Source organism: Chiloscyllium plagiosum, unplaced genomic scaffold (assembly GCF_037043375.1).
Source record: "Chiloscyllium plagiosum isolate Xiang-an unplaced genomic scaffold, Cpla_swu_hap1 HiC_scaffold_17, whole genome shotgun sequence".
Taxonomy (NCBI): Eukaryota; Metazoa; Chordata; class Chondrichthyes; order Orectolobiformes; family Hemiscylliidae; genus Chiloscyllium; species Chiloscyllium plagiosum.
Window position 1 is genome coordinate 932212 of NW_028270155.1, and position 10289 is coordinate 942500.

The 10289-nt window shown below is 50.3% G+C and overlaps 1 protein-coding gene across 5 annotated transcripts in view; it reads right to left on the reverse strand.

The window, feature by feature from the left end:
• The window catches only part of tango6 (transport and golgi organization 6 homolog (Drosophila)), a 207085-nt gene that overhangs the window by 192097 nt on the left and 4699 nt on the right, over positions 1-10289 (reverse strand). For 3 of the 5 annotated variants that reach the window (XR_015759906.1, XM_043706471.2, XM_043706470.2), the window contains exons 2-3: positions 6370-7037; positions 5047-5163 (exon numbers count right to left, since the gene is read on the reverse strand). Coding sequence is in view for 4 of the 5 variants with exons in the window: in XM_043706471.2 (XP_043562406.2) it covers positions 5047-5163; positions 6370-7037 (785 nt within the window). In the remaining variant the exon portion in view is untranslated. Of the gene's footprint in view, positions 1-5046; positions 5164-6369; positions 7038-7181; positions 7439-7933; positions 8081-10289 lie in introns of those variants that run through there. The other 2 variants (XM_087995640.1, XM_087995641.1) reach the window with 2 other exon arrangements.

The window sequence follows — 10289 nt, forward strand, 5'->3', positions numbered from 1 at the left end:
ATTCTGGTCTCCTTCCTATCTGAAAGATGTTGTGAAACTTGAAAGGGCTCAGAAAAGATTTACAAGGATGTTGCCAAGATTGGAGGATTTGAGCTATAGGGAGAGGCTGAACAGGTTGGGGCTGTTTTCCATGGTGCATTGGAGGCTGAGGGGTGACCTTTTGACAGGTTTACAAAATTATGAGGTGCATGGATATGGTAAATAGACGAAGTCTTTTCCTTGGTTTGTGGGAGTCCAGAACTAGAGGGCATAGATTTAGGGTGAGAGGGGCAAGATATAAGTGAGAGCTAAGAGGCATAGTTTTCACGCAGAGGGTGGTATGTGTATGGAATGAGCTGCCAGGGGAAATGTTGGAGGCTGATATAATTGCAACATTTAAAAGGCATTTGGATGGGTATATGATTAGGAAGGGTTTGGAGGGATATGGGCCAGGTGCTGGCAGGTGGGACTAGATTGGGTTGGGATAACTGGTTGACATGGACGGATTGGACTGAAGGGTCTGTTTCCGTGCTGCACATCTCTATGACTCTTTTCGCTCCCTCCTCTCCAAACTATCATCTTTACCCCCATCTCCATGCACCTACTGTACTCTCAGCTAGCTTCTCCCAGCCCCACCCCCGTCCTATTTATCCCTCCAACCCCAAGGCTCCCAGCCTCATTCCTGATGAATGGCTTTTGCCTGAAAAATAGATTTTCCTGCTCCTCAGATAGTGCCTGACCTGTTGTGTTTTTCCAGCACCATTCTAATTTTGGCTGTAGTCTCTAGCATTTGCAGTACCCACTTCTGCCTTGTTCTGGATAGTGTCAAGTTTCGAGTGTTGTCAGCGCTGCACTCATCCATGCAAGCGGAGCACATTCCATCACATTCCTGTCCAGTGTCTTGTGAATGGTGGACAGGCTTTAAAGGAGTCAGAAGATGAGTTACTTGCCGCAGCATTCCTCACTTCTGACCTGCTCTTGTAGCCACTGTGCTTATGTGATGAGACAGTTGAGTTTCAAGTCAAGGATAACCCCTCGGATGTTGACAGTGGGGGATTCAGTGAGTGTAACACTGTTGAATGCCAAAGGGTGGGGTGTAGATCGTTTCTTATTTGTGATGGTCATAGCCTGCAATTTGTGTGGCATGAATACTACTTACCACTGGTCAGCCCAAGCCTGGTTATTGTCCAGATGTTATTGCATTTGGACAAGGTCTTTGAAGAATTTCTGAAGAGTCATGAATGATGTTGAACATTGTGCAATCATTGGCAAACATCCCCACTGCTGACCTCAAAATGAAGAGAACAGTATTAATGAAGCAGCTGAAGATGGTTGGACAGAGGACACTACCCTAAGGAACTCCTGCAGAGACTCCCTGGAGCTGAGATGACTGACCTCCAACTGGAGAGTTGCCTCCCAGTTATCCATTTATTCCAGTTTTGCTTGGGCTTCTTGATGCCACATTCGGTCGAATGCAGTGTTGATGTCAAGGGCTATCACTCATCTCACCTCTGGAATTCAGCTTTTTCGTCCATGTTTGGACCAAAGCTGTAATGAGGTCTGGAGCTGAGTGACCCTGGCAGAACTCAAACTGGGCATCACTGAGCTAGTTTTTGCTGAGCAGGTGCTGCAGATAGCACTGTTCATGACACCTTCCATCACTTTACTGATAATCGAGAGTAGACTGATGGGGCAGTAATTTGCCAGATTGGATTTATCCTGCTTTTTATATACAGGGCAAACTTCAACAATTTTCCACATTGTCAGGTAAATAACAGCGTTGTAACTGTACTGGAACAGCTTGGTTATGGGAGTGGCAAGCTTTGGAGCACAAATCTTCAGTACTATTGCCAGAATGTTGTCAGGGCCTGTAGCCTTTGCAGAATCCAGGGCATCCAACCATTTCTTGATGTCATGTGGAATGAATCGAATTGGCTGAAGAGTGGTATCAGTAACAGTGGGGACCACTGGAGGAGGCCGAGATGAATCATCTATTCGGCACTTCTGGCTGAAGATTAATGTGAAAGCTTCAGCCTTAGCCTTATCTTTTGCACTTATGTGATGGGCTCTTCCATCATTGAGAATGGTTTAATTTGTTTGAGACTTTGCAGCGATTGGTACAACTGACCAGTTTGCGTGGCCATTTCAAAGTACAGAACAAGGGACTTTAGTCTAATGATGCACAGTAGGCCATTTAGGATGGTAGAAAAATTACTTCACCTAGGAAGTGGTGGGCCTGTGGAATTCTCTGCAACAGAATGCAGTTGAGGCCAAAACATTGAATATTTTCAAGGAGTTAGATATAGTTCTTAGGACTAAAGAGATCAAAAGGTATGGGGAGAATATTGAAAGAAATTACTGAGTTGGATGTTAAGCCATGAATGGTGGTGCAAGTTCAAAGGGTTGAATGATGTATTCCCACTACTATTTTATATGTTTCTACAATGTCACTATGATTTTGCCACAGCAGTTGAGCCATTTTGTCCAAGTTTGGACCAAAATTGTAATTTACACAAGAGAGTGGTACGCATATGGAATGAGCTGTCAGCTGAAGTGGTTGAGACGGTTACATAAACAATATTTAAAAGACATTTGGACAAATACATGGATAGGAAAGGTTTAAAATGAAATGGAGAAAGTGAGGTCTGCAGATGCTGGAGATCAGAGCTGAAAATGTGTTGCTGGAAAAGCGCAGGTCAGGCAGCATCCAGGGAACAGGAGAATTGACGTCCTGAAGAAGGGCTTATGCCCGAAACGTCGATTCTCCTGTTCCCTGGATGCTGCCTGACCTGCTGCGCTTTTCCAGCAACACATTTTCAGCAGTTAAAATGAAATGGGCCAAGTGCAAGGAAATGGACATTTTGGTTGGCATGGACCAGTTTGGGCCAAAGGGCCTGTCTCTGTGCTGTATGACTAGCCACAGGGGCTAAGTGGCTAAAGAATATGTTGTCCACAACAGTATGGGCGACATAATGGTTCAGTGGTTAGCACTGCTGTCTCACAGCACCAGGGACCTCGGTTCAATTCCTCCCTTGGGTGACTGTATGTGGAGTTTGCACATTCTCCCTGTGACTATGTGGGTTTCCTCTGGGTGCTGCAGTCTCCTCCCACAGTCCAAAGATGTGTAGGTTAGGTGGGTTAACCATAGGAAATGCAGGGTTGCAAGGAAAGGGCAGTGGGGTGGGTCTGGATGGGATGCTCTTCGGAGGGTTGGTGTGGACTCAATGGGCTAAATGGCCTGCTTCCACACTGCAGGGATTCGATGATTAGTACTAATCTTTCTGTAGACTGCAATCTCCCATACCTACTATATTAGTACCTTGATTTCCTGATTTATACTATAATTTACAATACCACTGCTATTTTGTGGTCTTTAAACCAACCCAACCACCCTGTAGCTCAACATTTCAATTCCCCCTCCCATTCCACCAAGGATATGCAGGTCTTTGGACTCCTCCATCGTCAGACCACAACAAAACGACGGTTGGAGGAAGAACGCCTCATCTTCCGGCTAGGAACCCTCCAACCACAAGGGATGAACTCGGATTTCACCAGTTTCCTCATTTCCCCTCCCCCCACCCTGTCTCAGTCAAATCCATCAAATTCAGCACCGCCTTCCTAACCTGAGATCTTCTTCCCGACCTCTCCGCCCCCACCCCAGTCTGACCTATAACCCTCACCTTGACCTCTTTCCACCTATCACATTTCCGACGCCCCTCCCCCAAGTCCCTCCTCCCTACCTTTTATCTTAGCCTGCTGGACAAACTTTCCTCATTCCTGAAGAAGGGCTTATGCCCGAAACGTCGATTCTCCTGTTCCCTGGATGCTGCCTGACCTGCTGCGCTTTTCCAGCAACACATTTCCAGCTCTGATCTCGCCCAGCATCTGCAGACCTCACTTTCTCCTCTTTAAACAAGTTACCAAGTTTTGTCCTGCTTTTCTCACATTGCACCCAAACTGATACTATGTATTGAACTTCTGATCTGAAGTTAATTCTTACTGCTAATGCACTGTTTAATAAAGAGAGCTACCCCAGTACCTTTTCCTGGCCCTTCGTAAATGTCACATATCCTTGGATATTCAGTTCCCACCTTTGGTTGCCTTTAAACCATGTCTTTGTATGGGTATCAGGTAACAATTGTGCTTTCTATTTAAATTAATTGTCTGCTTTGTAGTGAGTGTTGTGGGAATTCAAGTACATGGGTCTTTTCAATTTATTAACACTTATGTAAATTCTGGTCCTTTCAGCTGGCACATGCTTGAAGTTTTATTTACTGTCCCTTCTTACCACACTCAATATCAATATTATCAATATTTTTATTGTTACCTTGATCTACTGACTTGGAACTTCTCTTGAATTTAATCAATCTTCCCGAGATGATTTCCTCACTACTTTCCAAGTAGTATAACTGAGTAGAGTACCAGCCTCAGCCATCCATCCCAATGGTACAGCTCCCAATTTCCACTGTACTAATATCCCAGTGCCCTGTGAATCAAACCCATTTCTCCTAAACCAGATGTTGAGGCATCTTTGCAACTTTATCTACCTTATGCCAATTTGCAATGGCTCAGGTAACAGTCTAGACATTAATTATTTTTTATTTGTGGGCGGCACGGTGGCACAGTGGTTAGCACTGCTGCCTCGCAGCGCCAGAGACCTGGGTTCAATTCCCGCCTCAGGCGACTGACTGTGTGGAGTTTGTACGTTCTCCCCGTGTCTGCGTGGGTTTCCTCCGGGTGCTCCGGTTTCCTCCCACAGTCCAAAGATGTGCAGGTCAGGTGAATTGGCCATGCTAACTTGCCCGTAGTGTTAGGTAAGGGGTAAATGTAGGGGCATGGGTGGGTTGCGCTTCGGCGGGGCGGTGTGGATTTGTTGGGCCGAAGGGCCTGTTTCCACGCTGTAAGTAATCTAATCTAATTAATTAATGCTCTGCTTTTCAATGTAGCATCTAGCTCCTTATACTGCACAACATCCCCCTGACTCTGGCCTCTTGTAAAACCACTATCGTCTCGATCACTGCCAATTATGCTTTCAGTGTTTCTACAGTATAGTGTCGGGGCAATTACCTGTTTTATTCCTCCTTGCAAGATCAGCAACTCCTTGACAACAATTGGTTGATACACACGATCCAGAAGTTTCTGTAAAGCTTGTTGGCAGCTCTGCTGCTCAGCATTTGTGAGGCCCTGTCAATGACAGACATATTACACAAAACAAACTAACTATCACCTTCAACTTTGAGGACTTGAGTATTGAAGTTTTACCTTTACATTGATGAGGTGTGTCAAACTCAGTTTTCAATCTAGGATTCTAAATGAGATAACCGCAGAAATAGTGGATACTTTGACTATGATTACCCAAAACTCCCTATATTTTGAAATGATGCAAACATAACATCACTGTTCAACAAAGGATGGAGGGGGAAAACGGAATAACAGGCCAATTAGTCATGAGAAAATGGCTGGAATAGTCTGGTACACTGGTGAGACCATACCTGAAATCCCGTGTGCAACGTTTAAGGGAGATTTTTTGGAACCGGATGCTGCACAGTAAAGGTTCACTAATTAGTTCAGGGGATGAGGGGTGGAATAAATTAGTCCAATACGTTCTGGAGTTAAGAAGAATAAGAGGTGATCCCATTAAAACCCAAAATTTTGTCAAGGATAGACATGAACTATATTCAGAGAATCGAGAACACTGAGGCACAGTTTCAGGATAAGGGACCAATTAGTTAAGATTAAGATGAGGAAATGTTTCTTAATTGAAATGATTGTGAATCTGTGCTGCAGCATTTCAGCCACAAAGATGCTAGATAAGCTTGGGTTGTTTTTTCTTTGAAGCAGAGAAGGTTGAAGGGGCACCTGACAGAGATGAATAAGATCGAGAGGTACTGACAGGGTAAACATAAAGCAGCAGTTCTCCTTAGTCGAAGGGTCAAGAACAAGGGGACACACTTTCAAAATGAAAGGCAGGAGATTTAGAGGGGACTTAGGGAAAAGATTTTCACTCAGAGTAGCGAGAGTCTGGAATGCATTGCCTGTGAATGTAGTTGAGGTGGGCAACTTCACAACCCTTAAAACGTATTTAGATGAGCACTTGAAATATTATAACATTCAAACGTATGGGCCTAGAACAGGAAAATAGGTTTGATGCAGTTGTTGTGTATGTTTGGTGGTACAGACTCAATGAACTAAAGGGCCTTTTCTGTGATACTATGAGGAGCAGGCCAGAAAGTGGAGCTGAGGTAGATGATTGGTCATGTCATTGTTTAAAATGGTGAAGCAGAATCGAGGAGCTGAATAGTCTACTACAAATATTTCATGTGGTTCTAGTTTCTTTGCTTGTAGTGATCGCTCTGGGTTGTTGATGAATATAAGGATCGGTTACTGTACCTTCTGTTTCTCACTGTCCTCCTGACATGAAGCCTCCGCAGACATCAGATTCTGTTGATATTTGTTTGGTGAATACGTCAATTGACAGAGACTGGCTAACAAATCTCCAAGGTGCCTGGTAAGGATCAAGTTCTCTAAGGAAGGATGGTTAGCGATGTCAAGGAGTGCCATGGTGACAATGTGAAGCCTCCACATTCCTCTGGGAGATGCCAAATAACAAACCAATTTCTCAACTGTTGCTGCAAAATCTGACCTGCATCTAAGAGGGGTTCCCACCCCTGGCAGAAGGTATGGACAGATCCCAAGAGTGATGACAAACTGCAGTGCAGTCTGGACTGTTTTCTGTTGCGAGATGCTCAGAGTATCTGGAGGCAATGCAGGGGCACATTCTGGAGACTTCGGATTTCGTTTCGGGGGTACGAACTGCTCTAATAACTCAATCATTGTCTGCTTTAAACACAAGAGCTGCACTAAGACCTCAGTAACAAAGTTCCAGACTGCATCATCTGACCTCACTGACCATGTTAACTGAGATATCACCCGTTCCCTCAGCTGCTGTAAAATTGCCCAGTTAGAATCCTGCTGCAGCTTCTGGTCAAGAACAGACAGATTATGACACAGTGTCTGCAGTAGCACATCCTCTTGACTGGTCTGTGCCGTCCGTGCTTCTGAAACCAAAACAAAGTTCATCAGAAAGTAAACTACCTAATTAGTATTTGTTCTAGACCAGTTCTCCTTAACCAGGAAGTGTCTGTTCTCCACTAAGGCAGAACTGACTTTTATTGTTCAAAATTTTCATTCTAATGTTTTACCTTCCTTCACATTCTCAAGAGTAATGCCCACTCCCTCATTCACTGCTCACTGTCCTACCAACATACCATTCTTCTTTGTCACCCAAAGGTCTTTATTCCTGACCCCAACCTACTCCTACATTTCACTCCCCAGAACATCTTTCTCCTTCCCTGGCCCACTCCAGCATGCCTGCTGTTCTTCCACCCTTTCTTTCACCCAGCCCACCATATCTTCTAGCCCATCTTATCTCCTCTCCCAACCATTAGGCCACCTCCGTCTCTCTGGATTCGTCCCTCACTCCTGAATGGGCCTTTCCCTTAGCTGTCCCCTCATTCCCAGACTTACTCAGGGTCTCTTCCACCCGACAAGCCCCTCCTAACTCCAGTCTCCTCTCCCCTTGCCCCGTCTCCCTCAACCCTGCGTTCCTTCCTGTGTCCCTCCCTTCACCCACAGGCCGTCTCTTCATCATCCCCTCCCCTCATCCTTGAGATATGAGATTTCCTATTGGCTGAAGTGGTTGTCTCCCTCACCCTCGCCCCTTCCCCATTCAAGCCGCTACTCTGTCCCTCACTGCTTGGGCTGGTCCTCCCTCTGTCCCTCACCCCCCCTCACTTGCTCTCTGTCCCTTACCTCCCCAGGTCTCTCTCTCTCTCTCTGTCCCTCACCACCCCAGTGTCTCCCCCTGCCCCTTCCCCCAAACCCCGGTCACCCCAGGCCTCTGCTCCACCCCCCCCAACCTGATACTTCCCCGGATTCTCCATCTGTCCCTCACCCTGACAGGCGAAAGTGAGAACTGCAGATGCTGGAGATCAGAGTCAAGATTGGAATGGTGTTGGCTGGAAAAGCACAGCCAGTCAGGCAGCATCTGAGGAGCAGGAAAATCTATGTTTCGGGCACAAGATGAAGAGTTTTGCCTGAAACGTCGATTTTCCTGCTCCTCGGATGCTGCCTGACCTGCTGTGCTTATCCAGCACCACTGTAATCCTCACCCCTCCGGGCTACCACTTTGGCCGCTCCCCCCCACCCCGCGGCGGCTCTCTCTGTCCCTCATCTCGGGGGGGGGGCTGGCTGGCACACTCTCTCTCTCTCTCGCTGTGTCCCTCCCTACCCCCCCCCGGGCTCTCTCTCTCTCTCTGTGTCCCCCCCCCCCACCGGGCTCTCTCTCTCTGTCCCCCCCGACTACCCCCGGACTCTCTCTCTCTGTCCCCCCCCCGACTACCCCCGGGCTCTCTCTCTCTCTCTCTGTACCCCCCCGACTACCCCCGGGCTCTCTCTCTCTCTGTCCCCCCGACTACCCCCGGGCTCTCTCTGTCCCCCGACTACCCCGGGCTCTCTCTCTCTCTCTGTCCCTCCCCCCCCGGGCTCTCTCTCTCTGGCCCTCCCCCCCCCCCCCGGGCTCTCTCTCTCTGTCCCTCCCCCCCCAGGCTCTCTCTCTCTGTCCCTCCCCCCCCGGGCTCTCTCTCTGTCCCTCCCCCCCGGTCTCTCTCTCTCTCTCTGTACCCCCCCTACCCCCAGGCTCTCTCTCTGTCCCCCCGCCCCCCCCCCCAGGCTCTCTCTCTCTGTCCCCCCTCTACCCCCGGGCTCTCTCTGTCTGTCCCCCCCCTACCCCCAGGCTCTCTCTCTCTGTCCCCCCCGACGACCCCCGGGCTCTCTCTCTCTGTCCCCCCCGACTACCCCCGGGCTCTCTCTCTCTCTCTGTCCCCCCCGACTACCCCCGGGCTCTCTCTCTCTCTGTCCCCCCCGACTACCCCCGGGCTCTCTCTCTCTCTCTGTCCCCCCTGACTACCCCCGGGCTCTCTCTGTCCCCCGACTACCCCCGGGCTCTCTCTCTCTCTCTGTCCCCCCTGACTACCCCCGGGCTCTCTCTCTCTCTGTCCCCCCCGACTACCCCCGGGCTCTCTCTCTCTCTCTGTCCCTCACCCCCGGGCGCTCTCTCTCTCTCTCTCTCTGTCCCTCACCCCCGGGCTCTCTCTCTGTCCCTCACCCCCGGGCTCTCTCTCTGTCCCTCACCCCCGGTCTTTCTCTCTCTCTCTCTCTCTGTCCCTCACCCCCGGGCTCTCTCTCTCTCTCTCTCTCTCTCTGTCCCTCACCCCCGGGCTCTCTCTCTGTCCCTCACCCCCGGGCTCTCTCTCTCTCTCTCTGTCCCTCACCCCCGGGCTCTCTCTCTGTCCCTCACCCCCGGGCTCTCTCTCTCTGTCCCTCACCCACGGGCTCTCTCTCTCTCTGTCCCTCACCCCCGGGCTCTCTCTCTCTCTCTCTCTGTCCCTCACCCCCGGGCTCTCTCTCTCTCTCTGTCCCTCACCCCCGGGCTCTCTCTCTCTCTCTCTCTGTCCCTCACCCCCGGGCTCTCTCTCTCTCTGTCCCTCACCCCCGGGCTCTCTCTCTCTCTGTCCCTCACCCCCGGGCTCTCTCTCTGTCCCTCACCCCCGGGCTCTCTCTCTCTCTCTGTCCCTCACCCCCGGGCTCTCTCTCTCTCTCTCTCTGTCCCTCACCCCCGGGCTCTCTCTCTGTCCCTCACCCCCGGGCTCTCTCTCTCTCTCTCTCTGTCCCTCACCCCCGGGCTCTCTCTCTCTCTCTCTGTCCCTCACCCCCGGGCTCTCTCTCTGTCCCTCACCCCCGGGCTCTCTCTCTCTCTCTCTGTCCCTCACCCCCGGGCTCTCTCTCTCTCTCTGTCCCTCACCCCCGGGCTCTCTCTCTCTCTCTCTCTCTCTCTGTCCCTCACCCCCGGGCTCTCTCTCTGTCCCTCACCCCCGGGCTCTCTCTCTGTCCCTCACCCCCGGGCGCTCTCTCTCTGTCCCTCCCCCCCGGTCTCTCTCTCTCTCTGTCCCCCCCGACTACCCCCGGGCTCTCTCTCTCTCTCTCTGTCCCTCACCCCCGGTCTCTCTCTCTCTCTCTCTGTCCCTCACCCCCGGGCTCTCTCTCTCTCTCTCTCTCTCTCTCTGTCCCTCACCCCCGGGCTCTCTCTCTCTCTCTCTCTCTCTCTCTGTCCCTCACCCCCGGGCTCTCTCTCTGTCCCTCACCCCCGGGCTCTCTCTCTGTCCCTCACCCCCGGGCTCTCTCTCTGTCCCTCACCCCCGGGCTCTCTCTCTCTCTGTCCCTCACCCCCGGGGCTCTCTCTCTCTGTCCCT